At 36.5% G+C, this 27,472-nt stretch overlaps 1 protein-coding gene across 5 annotated transcripts in view; it reads left to right on the forward strand.

Annotated features, from left to right (window-relative positions):
- Nucleotides 1–27,472, forward strand: part of PDLIM5 (PDZ and LIM domain 5) — a 214,195-nt gene that overhangs the window by 132,328 nt on the left and 54,395 nt on the right. The window contains exons 8-10 of one of the 5 annotated variants that reach the window (XM_049709180.1): nucleotides 16,926–17,042; nucleotides 19,053–19,199; nucleotides 19,930–20,061. The exons of the other annotated variants lie outside the window; for them this stretch is intronic. Of the exons in view, the coding sequence (XP_049565137.1) occupies nucleotides 16,926–17,042; nucleotides 19,053–19,199; nucleotides 19,930–20,061 (396 nt within the window). The remainder of the gene's footprint in view (nucleotides 1–16,925; nucleotides 17,043–19,052; nucleotides 19,200–19,929; nucleotides 20,062–27,472) is intronic. 5 annotated transcript variants of the gene reach the window in all.

Consider the following 27,472-nt stretch of genomic DNA (forward strand, 5'->3'; position numbering starts at 1 on the left):
TATGTACCAGATGAAGGAACAAGATAAAACCCCAGAAAAACAACTAAATGAAGTGGAGATAGGCAACCTTCCAGAAAAAGAATTCAGAATAATGAGAGTGAAGATGATCCAGGACCTCGGAAAAAGAATGGAGGCAAAGATCGAGAAGATGCAAGAAATGTTTAACAAACATCTAGAAGAATTAAAGAACAAACAAACAGAGATGAACAACACAACAACTGAAATGAAAACTACACTAGAAGGAATCAATAGCAGAATAACTGAGGCAGAAGAATGGATAAGTGACCTGGAAGACAGAATGGTGGAATTCACTACTGCGAAACAGAATAAAGAAAAAAGAATGAAAAGAATTGAAGACAGGGGCTTCCCTGGTGGCGCAGTGGTTGAGAGTCCACCTGCCGATGCAGGGGACACGTGTTCGTGCCCTAGTCTGGGAGGATCCCACATGCCGTGGAGCGGCTGGGCCCGTGAGCCATGGCCACTGAGCCTGCACGTCCAGAGCCTGTGCTCCACAACGGGAGAGGCCACAACAGTGAAAGGCCTGCATACCGCAAAAAAAAAAAAAAAAAAAAAGGAAGACAGCCTAAGAGACCTCTGGGACAACATTAAACGCAACAACATTCACATTATAGGGGTCCCAGAAGGAGAAGAGAGAGAGAAAGGACCAGAGAAAATATTTGAAGAGATGAGAGTCGTAAACTTCCCTAACATGGGAAAGGAAATAGCCACCCAAGTCCAGGAACCACAGCGAGTCCCATACAGGATAAACCCAAGGAGAAACACGGCGAGACACATAGCAATCAAATTGGCAAAAATTAAAGAAAAAGAAAAATTACTGAAAGCAGCAAGGGAAAACCGAAAAATAACATACAAGGGAACCCATAAGGTTAACAGCTGATTTCTCAGCAGAAACTCTACAAGCCAGAAGGGAGTGGCATGATATACTTAAAGTGATGAAAGGGAAGAACCTACAACCAAGATTACTCTACCTGGCAAGGATCTCATTCAGATTTCATGGAGAAATCAAAAGCTTTACAGACAAGCAAAAGCTGAGAGAATTCAGCACCACCAAACCAGCCGTACAGCAAATGCTAAAGGAACTTCTCTAAGTGGGAAACACAAGAGAAGAAAAGGACCTACAAAAACAAACCCAAAAGAATTAAGAAAATGGTTATAGGAACATACATATCGATAATTAGCTTAAACGTGAATGGATTAAATGCTCCAACCAAAAGACACAGGCTTGCTGAATGGGTACAAAAACAAGATCCATATATATGCTGTCTACAAGAGACCCACTTCAGACCTAGGGACACATACAGACTGAAAGTGAGGGGATGGAAAAAGATATTCCGTTCAAATGGAAATCAAAAGAAAGCTGGAGTAGCTATACTCATATTAGATAAAATAGACTTTAAATAAAGAATGTTACAAGAGACAAGGAAGGACACTACATAATAATCAAGGGATCAATCGAAGAAGATATAACAATTATAACTATATATGCACCCAACATAGGAGCACCTCAATACATAAGACAACTGCTAACAGCTATAAAAGAGGAAATAGACAGTAACACAGTAATAGTGGGGGACTTTAACACCTCACTTACACCAATGGACAGATCATCCAAAATGAAAATAAATAAGGAAACAGAAACTTTAAATGACACAATAGACCAGATAGATTTAATTGATATTTATAGGACATTCCATCCAAAAACAGCAGATTACACTTTCTTCTCTAGTGCGCAAGGAACATTCTCCAGGATAGATCACATCTTGGGTTACAAATCAAGCCTCAGTAAATTTAGGAAAATTGAAATCATATCAAGCATCTTTTCTGACCACAATGCTATGAGATTAGAAATGAATTACAGGGGAAAAAGTATAAAAAACACAAACACATGGAGGCTAAACAATACATTCCTAAATAACCAAGAGATCACTGAAGAAATCAAAGAGGAAATCAAAAACTACCTAGAAACAAATGACAATGAAAACACGACAATCCAAAACCTGTGGGATGCAGCAAAAGCAGTTCTAAGAAGGAAGTTTATTGCTATACAAGCCTACCTCAATAAACAAGAAAAATCTCAAACAATCTAACCTTACACCTAAAGGAACTAGAGAAAGAAGAACAAACAAAACCCAAAGTTAGCAGAAGGAAAGAAATCATAAAGATCAGGTCAGAAATAAATGAAATAGAAACAAAGAAAACAATAGCAAAGATCAATAAAACTAAAAGCTGGTTCTTTGAGAAGATAATCAGAATTGATAAACCTTTAGCCAGACTCATCAAGAAAAAGAAGGAGAGGACTCAAATCAATAAAAGTAGAAATGAAAATGGAGAAATTAGAACAGACACATCAGAAATACAAAGCATCCTAAGAGACTACTACAAGCAACTCTATGCCAATAAAATGGACAACCTGGAAGAAATGGACAAATTCTTAGAAAGGTATAAGCTTCCAAGACTGAATCAGGAAGAAACAGAAAATATGAACAGACCAATCGCAAGTAATGAAATTGAAACTGTGATTAAACATCTTCCAACAAACAAAAGTCCAGGACCAGATGGCTTCACAGGTGAATTCTATCAAATATTTAGAGAAGAGCTAACACCCATCCTTCTCAAACTCTTCCAGGGCTTCCCTAGTGGCACAGTGGTTGGGAGTCCACCTGCCGATGCAGGGGACACAGGTTTGTGCCCCGGTCTGGGAAGATCCCACATGCTGCGGAGCGGCTGGGCCCGTGAGCCACGGCCGCTGAGCCTGTGCTTCCGGAGCCTGTGCTCCGCAACGGGAGAGGCCACAACAGTGAGAGGCCTGCATACTGCCAAAAAAAAAAAAAAAAAGGAAAAAAACTCTTCCAGAAAATTGCAGAGAAAGGAACACTCCCAAACTCATTCTATGAGGCCACGAACACCCTGATACCAAAACCAGACAAAGGTACTACAAAAAAAGAAAATTACAGACCGATATCACTGATGAACATAGATGCAAAAGTCCTCAACAAAATACTAGCAAACAGAATCCAACAACACAATAAAAGGATCATACACCATGATCCAGTGGGATTTATCCCAGGGATGCAAGGATTCTTCAATATACACAAATCATTCAATGTGATACACCATATTAACAAATTGAAGAATGAAAACCATATGATCATCTCAATAGATGCAGAACAAGCTTTTGACAAAATTCAACACCCATTTATGATAAAAACTCTCCAGAAAGTGGGCATAGAGGGAACCTACCTCAACATAATAAAGGCCATATATGACAAACCCACAGCAAACATCGTTCTCAATGGGGAAAAACTGAAAACATTTCCTCTAAGATCAAGAACGAGACTAGGATGTCCACTCTCACCACTATTATTCAACATAGTTTTGGAAGTCCTAGCCACGGCAATCAGAGAAGTAAAAGAAATAAAAGGAATACAGATTGGAAAAGAAGAAGTAAAACTGTCACTGTTTGCCAATGACATGATACTATACATAGAGAATCCTAAAAATGCCACCAGAAAACTACTAGAGCTAATCAATGAATTTGGTAAAGTTGCAGGATACAAAATTAATGCATAGTAATCTCTTTCATGCCTATACACTAATGATGAAAAATCTGAAGGAAAAATTATGGAAACACTCCCATTTACTATTGCAACAAAAAGAATAAAATACCTAGGAATAAACCTACCTAGGGAGACAAAAGACCTGTATGCAGAAAACAATAAGACACTGATGAAAGAAATTAAAGATGATACAAACAGATGGAGAGATATACCATGTTCTTGGATTGGAAGAATCAATATTGTGAAAATGACTGTACTATCCAAAGCAATCTACAGATTCAATGTAATCCCTATCAAATTACCAATGGCATTTTTTACAGAACTAGAACAAATCATCTTAAAACTTGTATGGAGACACAAAAGACCCCGAATAGCCAAAGCAGTCTTGAGGGAAAAAAACGGAGCTGGAGGAATCAGACTCCCTGACTTCAGACTATACTACAAAGCTATAGTAATCAAGACAATATGGTACTGGCACAAAAACAGAAACACAGATCAATGGAACAAGATAGAAAGCCCAGAGATAATCCCATGCACCTATGGTCAACTAATCTATGACAAAGGAGGCAGGGATATACAATGGAGAAAAGACAGTCTCTTCAATAAGTGGTGCTGGGAAAACTGGACAGCTACATGTAAAAGAATGAAATTAGAACACTCCCTGACACCATACACAAAAGTAAACTCAAAATGGATTTGAGACCTAAATGTAAGACCAGACACTATAAAACTCTTAGAGTAAAACATAGGAAGAACACTCTTTGACATAAATCACAGCAAGATCTTTTTTGATCCACCTCCTAGAGTAATGGAAATAAAACCAAAAATAAATGGGACCTAATGAAACTTCAAAGCTTTTGCACAGCAAAGGAAACAATAAACAAGACAAAAAGACAGCCCTCAGAATGGGAGAAAATATTTGCAAATGAATCAACGGACAGAGGATTAATCTCCAAAATATATAAACAGCTCATGCAGCTCAATAGTAAAAAAACAAACAACCCAATGCAAAATGGGCAGAAGACCTAAATAGACATTTCTCCAAAGAAGACATACAGATGGCCAAGAAGCACATGAAAAGTGTCCAACATCACTAATTCTTAGAGAAATGCAAATCAAAACTACAATGAGGTATCACCTCTTACCAGTTAGAATGGGCATCGTCAGAAAATCTACAAACAACAAATGCTGGAGAGGGTGTGGAGAAAAGGGAACCCTCTTGCACTGTTGGTGGGGATGTAAATTGGTACAGCCACTTTGGAGAACAGTATGGAGGTTCCTTAAAAAACTGAAAATAGAATTACCATATGATCCAGCAATCTCCCTACTGGGCATATACCCAGAGAAAACCATAATTCAAAAAGACACATGCACCCCAATGTTCATTGCAGCACTATTTACAATAGCCAGGTCATGGAAGCAACCTAAATGCCCATCGGCAGGCAAATGGATAAAGAAGGTGTGGTACATATATACAATGGAATATTACTCAGCCGTAAAAAGGAACGAAATTGAGTCATTTGTTGAGATGTGGATGGATCTAGAGACTGTCATACAGAGTGAAGTAAGTCAGAAAGAGAAAAACAAATATATTAACGCATGTATGTGGAACCTAGAAAAATGGTGCAGATGAACTGGTTTGCAGGGCAGAAGTTGAGACACAGATGTAGAAAACAAACGTATGGACACCAAGGGGAGAAAATTGCAGAGGGGTGGGGATGGTGGTGTGCTGTATTGGGCGATTGGGATTGACACGTATACACTGATGTGTATAAAACTGATGACTAGGGCTTCCCTGGTGGCGCAGTGGTTGAGAGTCCGCCTGCTGCTGCAGGGAATACGGGTTCGTGTCCCGGTCCGGGAAGATCCCACATGCTGCGGCGCGGCTGGGCCCATGAGCCATGCATGGTGGCTGAGCCTGCGCGTCTGGAACCTGTGCTCCGTAATGGGAGAGGCCACAACAGTGAGAGGCCCGCGTACCACAAGAAAACAAAACAATACCTGATGACTATTAAGAACCTGCAGTATAGAAAAACAAACAAACAAACAATACTAAACTTTCTTTGGGTTATTTCTATGGAAATATGTTAATATAAATGTTTCAGACATTACACCAAATTTCTAAAAATCTTAAGAAAAAAAAGAAACAGCTGGCATATTATTAGTTAGATATTAGTACTGAAAGCTAATAGTAATATGTGGCCTACCAGTATAGAGAATTATGGGATGCCATAGAAAATTTCATTTAAAAATAAGTGTTTTAAAAGCATATATACCTAAAATATATCATTGTGCCAAGCACCATACAATTTATTTTAAGTTAAAGTGTGATTTTCTTGAGCTCACTATTTTCTCAGTTTCTATTTTCTATAGTACAATATTTATCTAATAGGCAGTTTCAAATTTTTTATGCCTGTATAGGCTTATATAAATATATAAAGCAGCATTTTAGTTTAGCAAAAAGATGCCTAAAATTATCATGATCAAAACATACTTTTATTAGTCTTTCTTTTCTCTCGTTCAAGGAATGGTGGGTTCTGATTTTTCACATATTATGATTAAGAATTATAATGTATGATGTGCTTTCCCAGTTTTCAAAGACTTAAAATATAATCCTCAAGGGAGGAGTGACTGCCTCTCCCTTTAGTTGGAAAACAGTACAAACTCCAGTCACAAGTTACATTACCCAAAACTGAAGCAGTTATAGAAAAAAACTATCCTCTTCTAGGCTGTCCACTGGCACTGACTAATGTCCATGCGATTTGCAGCTGAAGCCATCGGTACAGATGTTAAGTTGCTTCTTGAACAGAATCTTATTGCCTTTGTACATTCATTGAAAGTTTAGAAAGCATAACCTACGTAAGTGCTTCCAAACACTCTTTTTACAGCAAGGTTTTAAACATTTTAGCTTGTTCACAGATATTCACAGGATCCACATAAAATAGATGAATGAAGAAACACAGTTTGCTGACCTGCCATGTCTTCATTATTGCTGATTCACAAACATACTGGACTCGTGTTGCCTATCCTTATTAGGACACATGTCATTTGAGTAAATTACCTAAAGCTCTCCTCTGTAAGCTATGCAGAGAAATCAGGAATCATTCCCTAGGGTCATATTCTCACATATCTTCATGAGGTAGGAATTAACAGTCAGATTTGCCCCCCAACACAGAATACCAAGGCTTTCACAGCATAGTCTAATTTTAAAAAGTAAAAATAAAACATTTACAGCTAGATAGAATCACTTAGCCTATATTATCATATGCATTCCTGCAAAGTATTTCACCAACCTGGAAAAAAGACCACAGGTTCAAAAACATGGGTATATCACCAAACAATAATTATTGTCTGTTGCAAAATATGGTATTTGTAATTTATCTCCTTTCATTTTCTACTGTTGGATTACACTGTCCTAGGCTAATACTGGTTTGGTAACTATAATGTAAAGGTCGCCATCTATTGAACATTAGTAATTACTACACTTGAATTTCTTGTGGGAAAAGTACTTATAAAATGATTGAAGCGAGAAACATAGTTCCTATCTACTCTGTATTTTCACACACAAATTGTTTAATTCTCTGTTTAATTATGGAATTACTTGGGTACTTTTCCCAAATTAAACTGGGAAGACTAGCATTTATGAAGTTTTTTTCATAAAAATCAATATTCATAATAAGCAAAAATTGACTTTCATAGTCCAGAATATGCACTGAGTTCTTTGGAAGTTTTATCAGGCCAGCAGTGCTTCTCTTATGATGCTGTTTGAATAAATTCTTTTCTCTTCACCTTTAGAGAGGTACATTTAACAACAAAATTACTTTATTGAATTAAACCAGAAAAAAAGGAACTTATTTTCTTAACTAATACTCAATACTGCAGATACCTCCTGCAGCTTACTTTTTTAATTCAAAAGAAATTACAGCTTAAAATGATTAATTAGGGGTAATGATAATAGACAGTCTTCCCCATGGTGGAAGGCTTAATTTTCTATCTTTTCCCACTATTCAGTTTTACGTATTTCAGTCATGTTGAAAATTTCAGAAGCCCCAGTTTTTCTACCTTTACGTGAAGGTGTGTTTATTATGATGGTATGATTTTATAAAAGAAAATTGAAATAGTATATTACATAGTGTAGCATAAAGCATATGACAGGTATGGACATCTAGACGTCCTAATTTTCTTCTTAGTCAAGTTAAAGAACTCTATTTTCAAATTACGTTAATCTTAAAAGCGGTCTCAATTGTCCATGTTTTCTCTTTTGTATTTCTCTATTTTTATATCTATTAACAGTTGTACATTGAGTGCTGCTTCTTTGTCCAACTTAGATATAGGCGTTCATCTCCCAGGTTCACCTAATCAATTACTTCTGAAGAGTCTGTATTCATTTCTTTGAACAGAAGAATATGTTAAAGCTAGGATAACACCTCATCAGTTTTTGAGTTAGTGGTACCTATGTACTTTATCTTTTCACATACTTTATCCCAATATGCTCATAAATATCCTTGTAATTCGTGGATAGGAAAAATATTTGAGGATAAATTTCTGAAAGATTCTAATGGCTTCAGGCAGTTGTATATCACTGTTTAGATAATGGGTGAACATGAGGTTTTAATACAAAGAAGTGAAACTTTTAAACAAACTTGGTGTACTCAGACCTATCCTTTGCTTACAGCAATGGAATCAAATATCTCTTGTTAAAATCAGCAAATCTCTTAGCAGTGATACTAGCAGGGATACTGAAGCAGTACCACATGCATGTTAAGAAAATATACACATAACAGTCATTTAAGTGTAAAAGATAAAAACAACCTGGCAACGTTAATTAAAGAGAGAAAAAAAGTTTTAAAAAAAAAGGTATGTCAAGGATTATTAAAATAATAAATGCTGGTTGTTGAAAGATCTTAACAAGCAAACAAAAGTCACTCAAACCCAGAGATAAATACTGAAGAAGTTTAGGTTTATTTACCTTCTGGAGGAAATTGAAGCCCCAGGTAGAAAGTTGTTCTTAATGAGCTCCCTGGAGTCTCTTTTTCTCAATGATTTATAGCGTAAGTATTTAGAGAACTTACAGATGAGATTTGTGAAGTAACACAATTTTTCTTTTTTTAAGTCTGGAGAATGGGTAAGTAGAAGACTGGGAACAGGAAATATAGTGCTGATTTTCAAAAAGAAAAAAGGTCAGCTTCTAAACTATAAACTAGTTTGAACTTGAGGTCACCTGAAAAAAAGTCTAGAAGGCATTCTTAGAAGCCAGCTAGTGAGCACTGAGAAAAGGAGGGTAGGATTGCCAAGACCGAGAATTAAGTTCTCAAGAAACAAATCACCCAACTAACACATTTTGGATAGATTGGAGGAAATGTTAATTTTAACAGATTATCAAAGAAAAACTTTTCAGATCCCATTTAATTTAATAATGAAATGAGGCTAATGATTATCAAGTTTTTAGATTCATAACAGATTGAAGGAGTTTAACCAAAGGCTGTTGTTTAAAGATGAATCAGCGCCTTGGATGAGGACCTCTATGGCTTACTGCCTAAATTTGTGGGTGACATGAAGCAGGGAGGTATATCATTCATGTTTCATAACCAGATCCTCCTTCAAAAATATATTGGGCATGTAGGAAAATGGACCAAATCTAGTTTAAAATAAATGAAAGAAATTTCATATGGTTTATGTGCAGTTTGGATCACATCATTTGCTCTTCTGGGACATATGCAGGGGTGGGGTTGGGATACGGTTAACAAAAACTAATACTTGAAAAACTAGGGCTTTTAGAAGAAAATGAACCCAATATGAGTTTGTCATGTCATATGGCCTCTAAAATTATAAGGCAAGTCATAGTTCTGTTCTGTGCTAGTAAACGTTAATGTGGCATATTGTGTTTTATCTGTGGCATTGACCTCTGACAATTATATAGATAATCCCAAGAAAATCAACTGGAACGTCATGGGACATTGAAGCTGTCTTTGGGTCAGAGGCAGTTATATGAGTGCCTGGTTTTCGCTGATAATATGAGCTAGTTCCTTGACCTGAATCCACAGCTGTGTCTTCTTCCACAAACATTCTCCCTCAGTCTCAGGCCTCATAGATGGCAGTGGAGAGTGACAGGCAATTGAGTGAAGAAGTAGTCAGGGGGCAGATCACTTATTGCCTTGTAGGTCGTGTTAAGGGGTTTAGATTCTTACCTCAGTTAAATAGGAAGCCAGATATAGGATTTTAATCATGGAAGTAACATCTGATGTATGGTTTTAAAAGATCACTCTGAATACTATGGAAACTTGATTTTAAGGGAGAAATAATGAAAGCAGGAGGCTAGTTCTGTGTATTTTCTTATTTCAGGCAAGAGTTGGTAGTGGCTTAGGCCATGAAGTTCCTAATAGAGATGCAGAGAATTGGGCGGGTTTATATTTTAGAGGAAGAACTAACAGGAGTGTAGGAATCGTGGGTGGGGGAGATTGGTGATGGATAATGGAAAATTGCTGAGTCAGTGAGTTTGGTAAGAATTAATTCGGTTGGTAAGAGTCAGTGAAATTGATGAGTCACTTCAGTACAGTAAAAAAGCTAAGGGCATCAAGAGGTAGAGGAGAGAGTGAGTTAGGAAAAAAGGGGCTTAAAATCCAGATTTTAGACATGTTATACTTGTTGATGAAGAAGCAGAGGTTTTGAATGTTGGAGTGCGTGGCTAGTGTATTCCAGGCCTAAGACTTAACTGTAGAGGGATTATCCTTGAAGTGAAGAAGTCAAAGAATTTAGCAATCGTGTCCTTCAGTGATTCAGCATGAGAACATTGAAGTCATCAAGAAAGATTGTTGGACTGGGGTAAAGAGGAAGACAGTGAGCCGGGGGCTCAAGCAAACGGTGGGCGAGGTCGAGACAAGGCAGTGACTGGGTGCAGAGTCAGTGGTGTCGTCTGGTGACACAGGCCTCCAAGGACTTGGCATTTTGCAGGATCAAAGATGATTGAGGGTGTCAGAAACAGTAATGAGAAGGACATCTATCTCCAGGTTTATAAACATATGCAGTGTGAAAGAAAAGGGACTTCTGTTTGAAGGAACTACAAGGAAGGTATAGAGGGTGTAGAGGGTTTGTGAGGGCTGAGAGGGATGGAAAATGGATCAGATTAGGAGATACACAAAACAGTAAAGAAATGAGTTCGGGAGGTGATGGACGACTCAAGGGGTCTGTACTTCTGGTTGTGGCAGGTAGACAGGGATGGAAAGTATGATGGGCTGATCCTCGTGGTCTGTTAGAGGGAAGTGGACACCAGACTGTAAGCTTCATGAGAGGAGCTTCAGGTGGGCAATATGCCTGGCGTAAAGTGGGACTTCAAATATTTTGTTGTTGAATGAATGAGTGGACGCAATGAGTGACTGAATGGGAGAGCTCAGCACGTGTGATCCAGAGTATTTAGCCAGAGAGCATGTGGCCCTTGCCTTTTGTTGTCTAATGTTGGAAGGACATTCTCGCTGGGCATGGGGTGCTGTGGTAGTTTTCTCAAGACACGTGGCTTCTCCAAGGATTCACAATGGTGGCTGTTGAACACTAGGCATTCAGACAGATTTATTTATATTTTCAAATTGGTAACAGATTGACTGAACACTGTTGAATAATACTTCCTTTTAATCTGAATTTGGAGAAATACTTTTATCGTATATTAATTCTTTTTGTAATGTTAAGATTACATTACTACTAGCAAATGGCAGATTTTTGCCCCATAGAAGAAGCTATTCCTAACTAGTAGAAATCACTGAAATCACTAATAGGAATGATCCAGTGATGAAACTGATGATGCACAGTGAGAGGAGCTAAGGTTAGTGGTAAGGACGCTGCTGTTACTGAGGGACTCATACTTTTATCAGGGGATTGTTACAAGTGATTTTTAAGTTGGTGTTACACCTTAAAATCATTATAGTTTATTGGTATTTTTTATAGACATAGTATAAATATATGCTCATTCTTTACCTATCTTATCTTTAGACCCCATACTACATTTTCTCTGAAGAGATCAAGGAATAGTATAGATAACTAAAGAGTTCACATCATATTAAGACTGGACATTTAATAACGTAAATTCCCATTACGGGAAGGCAAGAGCAGAGAAATGCGTGAAAGCTAAGGCGGAGTTTGAAAGGCGCTGAAGAAAATGGGATATAACGACAAAGAGCAAATTCTTTCCGCATAACAAATAAGTTCCAGTTCCTTCAGGATCTCTCTTTAGGTTTCCCTCTTTTCTTTGCATCGGTAAATTAGAAAGCTCCAAGAGAAGTTTCTCTGAGCCAGTCCTTTTCTTTTGCTCTCACAAAAAATAAACCTCATTTTATTTATTGAGGTGATATTATTATTTACTTCATAATCTTCTTTTAACCTCTGATACTTAGTCCCCTCGTCCCCTCCATGTGCAAATCAAGGAGGCGCCTACTTGCTGATTTTTATATTCTCTTCAAGATGCCATTTATAATACCTGTAGAATTAGCAGGCTCAAATAATGTTTTTAGGCTGCTAAAGAAACAAAGGCTGTCGGAGTTAATTAGTAAATTTAGCTTGTGATTAAGAGCATCAGAAATTTCCCACTGAGGTTTAGTTTTTTTAATTTTCCAAAGGGGAGATTGTAGTTACAAGTGAACGCGCTCACCATATTTATTGTCAGGAAGCCAGTGGAAGATACCCATTTTCCCTGACGGCAAGCAGTTTCCTTGGCTAAAATAAATAGCTTTGCTATACCAGTGAACCCCAAAAGCACAAAATACAACCACGATCCTGGTATATTCCACTTTGTGCTTAGCAGTATTATTCCGTGAATGTTTGCTTTGTGGAAGAGTGAAAATACCAACAACAACCTGTTGTCATTTTCCTCCTTTACCTGCTATAGAATACATATTTTAAGATATCTGAATTTCTCTTATTGAAAACCTGCCATGTAGGGATGCAATAAGTCCCCTTCTTTGATTATTTTGTGACATTGGTGTGGAAAGTGACAAAGCACTGAAATTTGTAGCTGGAGACTTGAAGTTTTCATAGTGCAAAGGAAAGTTTCTGCATTCTTTCTCAAGCTTAGCCCTTGGGAAGAATTTATCCTTACATAGTTTGGATGTCATTCCATCAAAATATGGATGAGCCAAATTAACATTTTGAAATTCTATTACTGATGCTGCATTTTACCATCCTGCCACCAGGAATAGCCAGTGAAATAGTACTAGAAATAGGCAAGTGTAGAGATAGGGTCAGAGCACAGAAGACGGAAGAAGAGAAGGCATTGTCAGTTGGGTCCTATGTTGAGACTAAGTGAAATGAGGAATGAACCCCAGAAGACGAAACAGTATGTTTCCACCTGTGTGAGGTATCTACAGTGGTCAGATTCATAGAAACAGAAAGCAGAATGGTGGTTACCAGGAGCTGGGGGAAGGAGGGAAGGGGAGTTGTTATTTAATGGGTATAGAGTTTCAGATTTGCAAGATGAAAAAGTTCTGGAGATCTGTTTCACAACAGTGACTATACTTAACACTACTGAACTATACCTTTAAAATTGGTGAAGATGGTAAGTTTTTTTAAATTGAATTATAGTTGATTTACAATGTTGTATTCAAGTTTCAGGTGTACAACAAAGTGATTCAGTTGTACATATTCTTTTTCAGATTGTTTTTCGTTATAGCTAAGATGATAAATTTTATGTTGTGTTTTTTACCACAATAAAAAGAAAATGAGGAATGCAAATTGTCAATTGAATTTAGCCCCAGAGAGGTCACTTGTGACCTCAGCAAGGATATGGCTTTCTAGGGGTTGGGGAGTGAGCCCCAGTGAGGCAGTGGAAGAGGGGCAGGCAGGTGAGGAAATGGAGACTACGTGAGTAAATGGTTATTTCACAGAGTTTGAATGTTAAGGTGAGTTGGAAAATAGAAGCTGAAGGTACTTTTGTTGTTGTTGTTGTTTTAAGAGCATTTTTGAATGGGGATGCTTTCTATAAAGCCTGCAGTGGGGAACTGGAAAAAGTGAGAGAAACAGAGATTGATTAATTGAGGCCCCTGAGAAAAAGGGAGGAGCTAGAGTCCACAGCATAAGGATGTTGCTCTTTGACAGTTGTCAGGACTGGTGGATAGAGAGTTCCTCACGCTGGTCCTGCAGGATGGTCAGGTTGGTAAGTTAATAAGGTGGGCAGCCTCACGCCTGCTTTGCCTGGGCAGATAGCTAACATGGGTCCCCGATTTCCCCACGGAAAAGCGTACAAAGACTCAGTGCGGAGATTATGCCAAGAAAGGCACAACTGCAGAGAGAGATAATGCACAGATAGCTTTTTGTTCATTTTTCCTAAGAAAAGCAGGCCAAAAGGCTGCAAGCCCAACTCTCCAGATATATCTGGGAAGTCTTCATACCTCTCTCTGGTGAGAAATGGAAACTCAAGTAATAGACAAAGCAGAAAGTCTGGCTGCTGTAGAGGTGCTATTAATCAGAGCTTCTTCCAACCCTAAAAAGAATAAATATTAAGGAATGACAATGAGAATAGATATTGATGTCTGTTCCATATTAAATGAGGTAATTTTAGATTTTCTTAAGTCTAGTATTGGCTAAGCAAAGGAATAGGTAATCAGTGTGTGTGTAACACATGGGAAACCTCCCAAGTGCATTTGTTTGGAAACTTGGAGATCTGGCTTTCAAAGGTATCTCATGAATTATATGAACTTTATTCTCAAGTGGCATTCACTTTTCCAATCCACCTAGTTTGTGGAGGTGTTGGAAAACTGAAATTCTCCAATTCACTCTTTTTTCTTACCTGTCCTCATTATATATTATTATATAGGTATTGATAATTCTTTATAACTGTATTTTCTTTTTTCCAAGATACTGATACTTCTTTATATTTTAAAGGACATTTTAAAAGGTATTTTTGGAGTTCTAGTCACTTCTTTGAGGTTGATCTCATATCAATTCTTAAGCAGTAATACCTGTTTCACCTGAATTGGGAAGCAGTCTCTAGAAGGTACAAATATGTTCTGAGAAATACGTGTGTATTGTGAGTGAGTCTGTATTTGAAAACAGTAAGTTTCTTTCATGCATTTATTCAGCAAATACTTGTTGTTTACTGTGTGGTAAGCACTTTGTTATACCAGTAAACATAACTGTCCCTGACCTCAGGGGGCTTCTACTCTAGCGAGGGAGTCCACATTCAAACAAATAAGCACACAAATTGTATAATTGTAATAATAACAAATTCTGTGAAGAAAAAGTACAGGGTAGTATGAAAGTGTATGACGTGGGCAACCTTAAGATGGGGAATCAGGGAAGCCTCCCTGAGGAGGTGATATTTAAGCTGAGGCCAGAAGGATACTTAAGAATTAGCATAGTAAAGGTGTGGCAGAGAGGTGGGTATAGAAAGTGAGAATAGACTCCGCAGAGGCCTTGAGGTGAGAAGAAGTTTGGCCTGTTTAAGAAGAGATGGAAGGCCAGTTGGACTGGAGCAAGCCAAAGAGAAAGCTCCATAAGAAAGGCTGGCGAGTAGGGAGCCCAGGATCACAGCTGTCCTTAGAGCAGTGCTGGAAGTATCTAAGAACCAGACAGGATCAGATTTGTGTGTTAAAAGTTCACTCTGGTAGCTGTATGGAAACATTATTCTCTATGACAGGAGGCAGCAAACTTTTCCTGTAAAAAAGCCAGATAGTAAATATAATAAATTTTGTGGGTCATATGGTCTGTTGCAACTACCCAACTCTCCATGTTTTATGAAAGTAGCCGAGACATATGTAAGTGAACAAACCTGGCTCTGTTTTATAAAATTTATTTATGGATGCTGAAATTTCAATTTAATACAGATTTTTATGTGTCGTGAAATATTCTCCTTTTTATTTCTTTAAAACCACTTAAGGAACTTCCCTGGTGGTGCAGTGGTTAAGAATCTGCCTGCCAATGCAGGGGACACGGGTTAGATCCCTGGTCTGGGGAGATCCCACATGCCGCGGAGCAACTAAGCCCGTGCGCCACAGCTACTGAGCCTGCGCTCTAGAGCCCACGTGCCACAACTGCTGAAGCCCACGAGCCACAACTACTGAAGCCCACGTGCCTAGAGCCCGTGCTCCTCAACAAGAGAAGCCACCACAGTGAGAAGCCCGTGCACCGCAACAAAGAGTAGCTCCCGCTCTCCACAACTAGAGAAAGCCCACGCACAGCAACAAAGACCCAATGCAGCCAAAAATAAAAAATAAATTAAATTAATTAATTTAAAAAAAAACACTTAAAAATATGAAAGCCATTCTTAGTTCCCAGGCCATACACAGATAGGAAGCAGGCTGACCTGAGAGCCACAGTTTGCTGACCCCTGTTATAGTACTTATATTTCTTATTTGTTTAACTTTTTTTACTCTGCCTCTTAAATGATGTTTTACTTCTACCTTGACATTTTTCTTAAGTTGTCTACATGTTTTTCAACACTCTGGTAAAGGTATGACCAACGCTAAATAAAAAATGGGAATATAACCCCTTCTTTTCTATTTCTTTATCTTAGTGCTACATTTTCCATTTGAAAATGACATGACTGACCCATTCTATTTTTTTATCCACAGGCTTTTTAAAAAATAATGGGTAATTTTGTGTTTTTCCTGTTTATTTTTTTCTTCCAAAAGTGTTATACTTGGTGCTTTCTTCTTTCAGACGTAACGCTGAATTTTTCATCTTTTCTTTACCTGGTAATAGTTCTAAAATTTAATTCTGGCATTCAAAACAAAAACTGGTAGAGACATCAGAAGAACAAAGTGAATAATATTCAAACAACACAATTGCATGTAAACATTTGTTGTGTGACTAGATAAAATACTTATATCAAGATAAACAATATCCATATAATATCAGATCTGCAAATACATCATTCTGACTTGAGGGGAATTCCTAGTTGCTTCTGTGTATTGCACTATTCAGCCCCACAAGACGCTGGAAAGCATAACGTAGTGGAAATTGTACAGGTAGACTTGCTTTAAATTCCATCTGAGTCTTACTAGGTATATGATATTGGGCAATTTAATTAATTTCTTGGAGCCTAAGTTTCCCTGAAGCATGCAAAATACATAGTCAGTGATGGAAATTCCCATCCACCTTTCTTCCCCTGTAAGCATGATCTTTCATCACATGAAAGTCGCCATGTTAAAAAATTAGGGGAAAAAACAGCCCATATTTGGTGATGGTGAGGGTGTTTGGTATTAGTTTTAATCTTATGCAGATATGAAGTTAAAAAAAATCTAGCAATGTACTAGATTTTTGTACATTGTACAATGAACCAATGTACTTTTAAGGTAGTATACAGGATAAATGTCTGTACTTTTCATTAATATTTCCTCTGCCTTTATTTTACTTCTGAAAACTCAGGTTTGACAGTTCTCTGGAAGATCTGCCTAAGAGTGGACCTCACCCACCTGCAACTCCTCAGGTTTTACGTATTGGTAGCCAAGTAGCCACACTTTCTAAAGTAACTACGTATCCTAGGTAGAGTTTTTTCCTCTTGGTATGTCTAAATTTTAATGCTGGTGGTGAAATTAAAATACTAAAACTGTTTGACTAAAAAGGAAAAAGGGATCATAGATTACAGAACTGACATCACTAATATATAGACAAAGCTTGGCCTCAGCTTTGGAACACTGCTTTACACCGCTTTTACATTTTTAATTTTTTGTTTAGATTCTAAGTTTTAGTGTCAGGAAATCTGTGCCTTTTGTGTATTCACTGTGATTTGGAAAGTCAGCTTCCTTAAGTTTGACATAAGTCTGCTTTACTGAATTAGAGCATTCCCCTCTAAAAAAAAGAGTGATAGAGATTATGTGTTCCAGTTGCCCAGATATTCTAAAGGTATTCTGGTTAATTCTTCTTGTGAGATTTTTCTGGACTCTGCTGATACTGAGTCTTTTTATATTATTATTTGTGATACAATATGATAAAAGAAATTCATTAGTTTCCTTTTCTTTTTACAGAAGAAGGATAATTTAGCTGATTTATTTTTTTAGCTGACTTTTTTATAGACTTCAGTTTCTCGTTATTATTCACCATTACTTCCCTCAAATAGTAGCCATTGCCTCAAAGATGCAGAGTAATTGAGAAACTCAAAGTTGTGTCATTGATAACTTTATTCTTCCACTTGGCATGACACTCATATTCCCCTGCTCTGCCACTGATAACATCTTTCTTTTCTCTTTCTCAGCCCCCATTATTTATCTTCTAGCCATTCACAACAGTTAAAACATAGCCATAGAGTTCAGTTAAATTATAGACTTACCAAAAAATTATACTTAATTCTGTGTGTGTGTGTGTGTATATATATATATTTAATGGCTTGCCACTGTTTTTTAAATTTGTCTTCTAATGGTTTGTAAAATTGTAGCCAGTGGAACTAGGAATAATGGATTATCAGATTCTTCTGACAGGGAGAAGAGACTTATGTCAACCCTCACAGTTTTAGACATCTGAGCTCTCATTAGCCTGGGTTGAGTTTGGTACATAATTTTGGAATTATGGAAATTTTGGAAAAGGTGATCGTAGTGTAGTGAGGATGTTCATTAAGAAGTTGCACTCATAAATGAAGGAGACACAGATTTCACCCCATGCATTTTAGACTTTGTTTTTACTTAATAAAAAAGAAATTCTCAAATTCCAATTTGATAACCAGACTTGAAAATCATTGCAGTCCTAATGATGGAGTGTTAAGTCCTGTCTAGGTGTACGACCTTTTCTAAAAGACCAAAGGAAACTAATTATTATTTTAAGTAATAAGAATTCTGAAGATAAAATTTCACACCAGCATTTTTGAATCTTTACAGGGCTAACTGAAAATAGAAATGCAGCGTGTCAGCAGAGAAGGTGATCTTTTAGTCATATTCACTGTAACTACTGTTTATTTTACAAAGGTGCTTGCCATCCCCAAATAGTTTTACTCTCAGTATTTTAAAGTTATTTCTTGTCCATATTAATACATATTGCTGCTTTTGAATAGGCAGCTGGTTGTACCTGCTTCTCTTGAAAACACAGGTCTCATTAAAATGTGAGGCTCTGGGTGTATATCATCTCTAAGGTAAAACTCTTTATGTAGAGACTTTTTTGAAAAAATTAACATAACCTTCCTTCTTTCTCTGCTTACGGAAATTCACACTTCATGTTTGGATTTAGTTTCTACTTAGTTGTTGACAAATCAGTCTTCAAATGTGTGTTGTTATACTGATTTCATTATAAGTAGGATTAGAGACAGTGAATTTAAAAACATTCAAAGAAAGTTTGTATGTTCAGAACATCAGTTTTACGGGGGATTATGTATCAGATTTGAATTTCTGAGAGAAAGCCTAGCAACAGTAAATAAAGGACCCAAGCTCCTTTTACACTTGTGACATGTCACACCTTTATAAAATCTAAATATTAATATAGCATGGCTGCTCTCTTATCTTTATTATGCTACCTCTTCTCACTTTCCTTTTTGTTCTTCTCCTCTGTTTTTCTTTCTCTGCTGATCAATTTAAGCAGCTCCACAAGAAATGTGGCGACAAGTTCTTTGGAAGGGTCTCGAAACTTGCCTACTTTGTCTTCTCCTGCTAGATATAGTGCTGCCGTTCTGAGCAGTGCAGCCGCTACTGTGTCTGCTGTTCTTGCTGCAAAAACCAGGTAGAACTACATGTACAATGTGCGTCTCATGTGAACCCGGCACTGTTCACTGTCTTACAACTCACCTCCGAGAAAACTTACCCATTTGAAATAGTCACAGCCCTATTGTGAGACCTTAATTGTATTGGGGACATTTTTTCTAGGTTGCGGATATATCCCACAGTGTTTATTACTGATTTTTCTTTAAATTATCCTTTTATCTCTTTTCATTACCACCATTTATCTATGATATTTCTCAGTTGTGTGGATTGTTGCATTTTGTGTGCCTTATTATCATTTTTAATCTTTATATCTGAAACAGAACCAATTATAAATAGGTATTTTAAGTTTCTGTTGGTTTTACCTTCTCCTACTAACTGGTTATGTTTGAGGTTGATCTAAAGCCTAACTATTCTAATATCCCTTTCTCCTATAAAAATAGTAAAAACCTTTTTATTGTTGTGGGGTTTTGTTTTTACATAAGTTATAGTAGTCTTCATAGCTTTAAATGCTTTCCAAAAGATTGCCTTGATCAGTTTTGGTGAAAATTTAATCAATTCTGTATTAATGAGTAGAATAACATAATAGACTTTTCTCTTCGTCCTCTTTCCACTTCTTTGTTCTCTCTGTCTCTGTCCCTCTCTCTCTCTTTCTCTGGAAATGTTTCAAATCATAAACTGTAAAAACTACATACTTTCTGCACTTGGTAGTGTGATTTTTCAACTTAAAACTCTTTCTGAATGCTCACCAGGCTCTCCAGTCCTGAAAAATATCACTCACTCCTGGATGCACTTTGCATCAGCCCTGTTTCCAAGCCTTTAGCTTTTTCATATCTCCAGCCCTCGAGGAAATCAACTGACTCTGTCCATGTTAAGAAAACCAGGTACTGGGAGAGCGGATGTCACAAGGGGTGGTTTGCTGTGGAAGGTACTGCTTTCTCTAACGCTGAAGTGTCATATTAACAGCCCAGATGAGAAAATCCTAGAGCTCATTTGTGTCCAGTTTTAAATTAACTGTAATTTCAATGCAGTGGTAATGCACAAGCATGTTATTTTGTATGATTATTAACTTGCCTTTTAATCCTTTGTGACATCTTTTATTAGCACATTTGATATTTGGTATGAAATTACGAGTAATAGTACAAGTATTTAACTTAGAGTAGAACCCTGTTTTTTATTGCATGGATGTTGCTATATGAGAAGAGTTAAATGTTTAATAAAACATACCTTTATACCTTTTGAAAAAATGAAAAAGAATAATAAAATAATTGGTTTTGATTGGCTACTATCTTATAGCTCGTAGATATGAAGGTTTTATGTGGGCAAACAACTTAATTTTCTCCATATCTGGGAAATACTGAAACACAAAAATGAATTTTTCTCCTAAACTTAACAATTATGCTAAAATTATTAGGTATAACATAAAAATAAAAATATCTTAAGTATTTACTAAAGGTATAATCTTAATGAAATGACTATATTATTTCTGACAGAACATAAAATTAATGACAGAGGGTACAACTATGACTATAATTCGTAAAAGCATGATATGACACAGGCTGCCTGTTGATCATGTGTTTGTGTCCTACCCACTGTTATGGATATTCTCATTATACTTAATTACAAGCATACCTCGGAGATATTATGGGTTTGGTTCCAAACCATTGCAATAAGGTAAATAATGCAATAAAGTGAGTCACAAATTTTTTGGTTTCCCAGTACATTTATATAAAAGTTATGTTCACACTATATTGTATTCTGTTAAGTGTGCAATAGCATTATGTCTAAAGTTAATGTATATATCTTAATTTAAAAATACTTTATTGCTTAAAAATGCTAACCATCATCTGAGCCTTCAGTGAGTCATAATCTTTTTGCAGTAGTAACATGAAAGATCACTGATCACCAATCACCATTAACAAATGTAATAATAATGAAAAAGTTTGAAATATTGTAAGGATTACCAAATTATGGCATAGAGACACTAAGTTAGCAGCAAATGCTTTTGGAAAAATGATGCCAATAGACTTGCTTGTTGCAGGGTTGCCACAAACCTTCAAGTTGTTAAAAAAAAAACAATGCAATTTGTGCAAAGCACAGTAAAGTGCAATAAAATGAGGTGTCCCTGTATAATTCTAGATTACTTTTAAGGGAGATTAAAACAGGGGGACAAACAGCAAAATGTACAAGAGGTCATTGTACATTTTGCTCCAAGAAAAAATATACCCGAAATTATTTTATACTTGTGGAATTGTGATTGTTAAATGAGCAGAAATATTACATTGTCAGGGCTAAGTCTGTACAAAGACAGGTTACTAACTACCCTTGGAATAAAAGGTTCCTTTGAGAACCTAATGGAATGCTCTAAGCATTGATTGACATCAAATGGAGATGGGATGGGGAAAGATGCTGATTATGAGAAAATACTCCCTTTCTCCATTAGTACCATGCTCATTCAGCTTTTAGCTTTATATTCCAGTAAGTTATTTTGTTCTCCCTGTTTTAACAGAAAAAGAACAACATAAAAATCCTGGCATACCTTGTTTGATTGGAGAATTTTAATGTTTTTCATTTATCATTGTAAAACTGAGGACAGTTTTATAACTTTTTTGTATGTAGTTGTTACGTGTAAGGCAATCTGTAAGCAGGAAAATTTACTCTAAAAGAAATGAATCCTAGATAGTTTTTCCTTCAAGTCAGGTGTCTTATTGTTTAAATAAACTTTTTGTTTTTGAAAAAAAGGTATGCCTGTACTTATGGACTAACTGAATATTTATCCATGCACCCACTTCTAGAGGAAGTGTTAGTAGTCATTTACATTACTTTTTATTAACAGCAATAGGCACAAACTAAATATGTTTCGATATTTGGGAAAGGAAAATGGTTCTCAACAAGGTAAGCTAGTTGGCATTCTGCAAAGCTGGAGTGCAGGGTTTCCTGAGGAGACCTTGCCACTTCAGTGAGAGGAGTACCAAAAGAGCAGTTGGGTTAATGTCAGAGGTATTTTATCTCTCATGTTTGCTTTTGTATAACAGTAATCTTTAAAATTATAATAAAGTGTAGTATAATACCAGAATTGTGCCTTTCTATTATAGAATATTTAACATGTTGAATTTTGATACAAAACGTCTAACTTAAAGAATTTTGCTTAGGAAAATACAAAAAATTTTCTTGTAAATAGGATTCTGGAACAAAGGAGACTCATGACTGCTCTATACATCTAGGTCCTTTCATAGAGTTCTGACAGGAGAATTCTATTGAAATTAAAAGTTGTTTTTAATTATGACCTTCCAAAAATACTCCTTTTCTACTACTTCAGAATCTATGTATATCAATTTTTGTAAAACTTTAGCTAAAAGCTGTGTAGTTTAAACACTGATAATTAAACTTGCAATATACAGCTGGCTTTTTAAAAAACATTTAAATGTGTAATTAGAATAAAAGTTACCTCCAGATTATTCTTTGAACAGATTTTCCTTTGAAAATAGACTTGAACTTTCCAACTGTTGCCAATCTGCAGCTGAAATTGATTTGTTGTAATAGTTAAACAAATGTGGGAAAAGAATGTAAACTCAAGATAAATCAGGTTGCTGACACTGAAAGTTAACTTCTCTTCGTTTTTCTTTTGTCCTCATTAGCTCAGTTTTGAAAAGAAACCTTTGCTCTGTCAGTATGTTTTTCTCCATTTTCAGTTTTTTTAATATGAAACAGAATCTTTAGTATTCTTGAGATGGAAGTCATATTAATTTAACATTTTATTTCAGTGCTTGTTTATTTGGCAGACTAGTGAAAATAACCATATTTGATTGTTAGCTTCTGTGGTATTAGCCAACAGTATTTACGGATTTGCTCTGATTTCCTCACTAGAATCTTTCAGAAAGCATTTTAATTTTGTTTAGAATTTAGGTATACCTTAAACAATTTAAATTTAGAAAAAATATATGTGAGTCATTACTTCAGAAATAAGATACCAATCTAAGTATTCATGACATATCATATTAATAAATTAGTCATCAATTTGAAATATTTTGCTGTTAGTGATTACTGATAACATTTTCTTCCCAAATATAAAATTACATAGCCAGTGGCTTTACTAATTTTTTAATCTTTAGTGTACGATACCTAATGTTTATGTATTTTCTTTAAATAGTAGCTAACAGTTAAAAATTAGAAAAAAAGACATGGGATTTTTAGAGACCTATACATCATTTATTCCAATATGTGATTGTCTAGATAAAACCTAATATCTTCCCATTACTACATTAAATATTTTAAGTTGATAGAGCTCTGTTTCCCCAGAGATTAACTTTACTGACCAATCCTGAATATAAATGTAAATGGAAGAACGTTCTTGCTTATAACTTAGATTTTTATAAATTCTTTATAATCTGCACACTCTTTGTGTCTAAAGAGTACTGTTTAAGATGTAAACATCTTAGGCCTTTTGGGAGAGAATATATACAAGACTATGTACAAAGGATACAATAAAAAAAATGAAAACTTTTTTTGCTTATGAATTATAGTCCATGGGAATTTTAAGAAATATTGTGTTATTTAAAATTGAGGAAGCAGGATTGTACCTGGTCTCAAAATCCTGGACCAGAACTATCTACAAACTACATTTAGAAGCAGAATTATTAGTACAGATGGAGGATGTTTATTTGATGAATGTATTTATTCCTGGATATCCTAGCTAGATATTACAAGATAATAGCATATACTCTGCTCAGCACTGTGCTCAATACCTTACATGTGTTACATGTATTATCTCTACTGCCATACAGTAGGTCCTAGTTGTTTATTTTATATGTAGTAGTGTGTATCTGTTAATCCCAAACTCCTAATTTATCCCCCCGCCCTTTTCCCCTTTGTTAACCATAAGTTTGTTTTCTATGTCTGTGTAGTCTATTTCTGTTTTGTAAATAAATTCATTTGCATCTTTTTTTTAGATTCCACACGAGTGATAGCATATGATATTTGCCCCTCTCTGTCTGACTTACTTCACTTAGTATGATAATCTCTAGGTCCATTTTTGTTGCTGCAAATGGCATTTTTTCATTCTTTTAAAATTTTTATTTTATATTGGAGTACAGTTGATTAACAATGTGGTAGTTTCAGGTGTACAGCAAAGTGATTCAGTTATACAAATACATGTAGCTATTCTTTTTCAAATTCTTTTCCCATTTAGGTTATTACAGAGTATTGAGCACCATTCCCTGTGCTATGCAGTAGGTCCTTGTTGGTTATCTGTTTTTAAATATAGCAGTGTGTACATGTCAATCCCAAACTCCCAGTCTATCCCTCCCCCCCCACACGTCCCCCATCGTAACTATAAGTTCGTTCTCTAAGTCAGTGAGTCTGTTTCTGTTTTGTAAATAAGTTCATTTGCATCTTTTTTTTAGATTGCACATATAAGTGTTATCATATATTTGTATTTCTTTGTCTGACTTACTTCACTTAGCATGATAATCTCCAGGTACATCCATGTTGCCGCAAATGGCAGTATTTCATTCTTTTTATGGCTGAGTAATATTCCAATGTGTGTGTGTATGTATGTATACGCCACCTATTTTATCTATTCATCTGTCGATGGACACGTAGGTGTCTTCTATGTCTTGGCAATTGTAAATAGTGCTGCTATGAACATTGGGGTGCACGTATCTTTAGAGTTTTCGTCTTTTCCAGATATATGCCCAGGAGTGGGATTGCTGGGTCATATGGTAACTGTTTGTAGGAGCCTCCATACTGTTCTCCGTAGTGGCTGCTCCAATTTACACTCCTACCAACAGTGCAGGAGTGTTCCTAAAAGTATGTTAACCTCATTTTACAAATGAGGAAATTTACCAAGTTTAAGTAACATATCAAGGTCACAATAAATGCACCAACCTCAAATAGTTTATAATGTAGTAGAGGAGCCAAGATACATAAAGAAGTTACTATTAATTAAGAAAAACTGTAGCTATTACAAATTGAAGTGTAGCTTTATGCCATGCAGCTGATATCTGCCATGCATTGAAGCAAGGGGTGTCTTTACTTCTAGGAGATTGAGTGATTAAATAAAATATGTTAATTGCTTAGCATAGTGCACAATGCATGATGGGTATTATTGTGCTACTACTCCTATTGCTAAGTATGGATAAGGTTTGGACAGGTGCAGAGGGAGAGTGGAGGAGCACCTTCCATGTAGAGCCTGGCAAAGATGTAGAGCTGTGGACAGAAAGGAGCTATGGCAAGAATATAGTTTGTGTAGCAGAGTGGTAGGAGATATGACTGAACAGATAGATTGTAGCTCTATCTTAGAAGGCTTCAAATGTCAGGCTGACGTGTAACTTAGTCCTCTACTCTCTAAATGGTTGGGTCTGGTCTACAGCATCTCCATCTTTTGTGAAGTGCCTTCTGGAAACAAACCTCTCATGGAAAGTGTTTCCTTTGGATGATTTTTCATATTAGGAAATACTTCCTTTTATTGAACCTAGTCTATCTCACCATAGATTTGACTCAACATTCAGTAAACAGAGAGAGCATAGCCATATAGAGTGAATCCACATGTCAGATATTTGAGCATTAGTCTTATGCTTCTTCTGAGTTTCTTTCATACCATGGGCCAGTTAACCAGTTCCCTCAACCTGACTTCACTAGGCTTGGCATTGATTTCCTGTCGTCCTGGTCACTTTCTTCTGAGTTGGCAACTCTCCTGTAATTAAATTTTAACGATTTCAGGTTATTACACATTAAATGATGATTTGGGTTTTATTATTATTTTCAGATTCTGTGTTTCATCTGTAAATTCCAGTATTGCTTGGTCATGAATTCTCTTTTCAGAATTGTGGCTATATGGATTATTAGTTGTTTTTATTTTTCAAATCCTCATGAGTAATTAACCCTAGAATTAAAATGGTCTATACTTCTCTGTTACTTTCAAAAATAATTTGTTTGTAATGTGTAAAAATATTGAAAATAAGTCTTTATTATTTGAATACATTAATTATCTTTTTCATATGTTAAGCTCATATTCTGTGTCCTAGAGTATGGTTAAGTACTTTGTACATAAATATCTTAATTAAGTCCCCGGAATTCTTATGAGCAAAGCATTATCCCCATTTAAAGTTTAGGTAACTGAGGCTTAGAGAAGTAAAATAACCTGTCCCTCACAAATCTTTTATAAGGACTGACCTATAACATTTAAACCCTGTTTCTATTAATATTATTTAGTGTGTCATCTTTACTGAGAATTGTGTTCAGCACTACCAATAAGTAAACCATCTTTCACTTTTTATTTATGATAAAAATTATTAAAGTGCTTATTTTTTTCATAGTATAGTATGTTTTAACATCAAGCAGATGTGAGTTTTTCATTAAACTGATTAGAAATGTTGGGAGAAGGTGATGGCTCTACTGCACTTGAATTTGAGGGGACAGTAATAGGGAACAGTATTTCAAGAAAGTTAAAATAGCTCTAATATAATTTTTCAAAACTATTTAGTGTCAGAGGTGCCCAGAACCCACCCCAAGGTGTGATGACTCACTAGAGGACTTGACAGAACTCAGTCCATCCTAGTGCTCCTGACAGAGAGTTACTACACTGAAAGAGAACAAAGCAGAATCAGCAAGGAGAAAGGTGCATAGGACCAAGTCCAGAAGAAAGGAGGCTCAGGTGTCCAAAAGTCCTGTCCCAGTGAGGTCATACAGGATGTGTGGATTCCTAGAGCAGTGAGTTATGAGAAGACGTGCAAAGTGTTCTCTACCAGAGAGGCTCTTCAGAAACTAAGTACCTAAGACATATTTAATTGGGGCTTGTCATGTAGGCACGCTGTGCCTTGTTCATACCCAAACTCCAGACTCTCCAAAGGAAAGCAGGGGTTTGTCATAAACCACATTGTTGGTATAGTTTAGGCACAATGAGCCACTGTTTATGTGTATGTATATATATATATATATATATATATTTTTTTTTTTTTTTTTTTTTTTTTTTTTTTGCGGTACGCGGGCCTCTCACTGTTGTGGCCTCTCCCGTTGCGGAGCACAGGCTCCGGACGTGCAGCCTCAGCGGCCATGGCTCACGGGGCCAGCCACTCCGCGGCATGTGGGATCTTCCTGGACCGGGGCACGAACCAGCGTCCCCTGCATCGGCAGGCGGACTGTCAACCACTGCGCCACCAGGGAAGCCCGCCACTGTTTATCTTTCGGAGAAACTTTTATATGACCATAGGGAACTGTTTACCAGCCAAGTTGCCAAAAGCCAGTCAAAGGGCAGCCTTGCAGCGGGGCTTCCTAAGGATAGGCAGCCTCAGGCCT

The sequence above is a fragment of the Orcinus orca genome, chromosome 4, assembly GCF_937001465.1.
Source record: "Orcinus orca chromosome 4, mOrcOrc1.1, whole genome shotgun sequence".
Lineage (NCBI taxonomy): Eukaryota > Metazoa > Chordata > Mammalia > Artiodactyla > Delphinidae > Orcinus > Orcinus orca.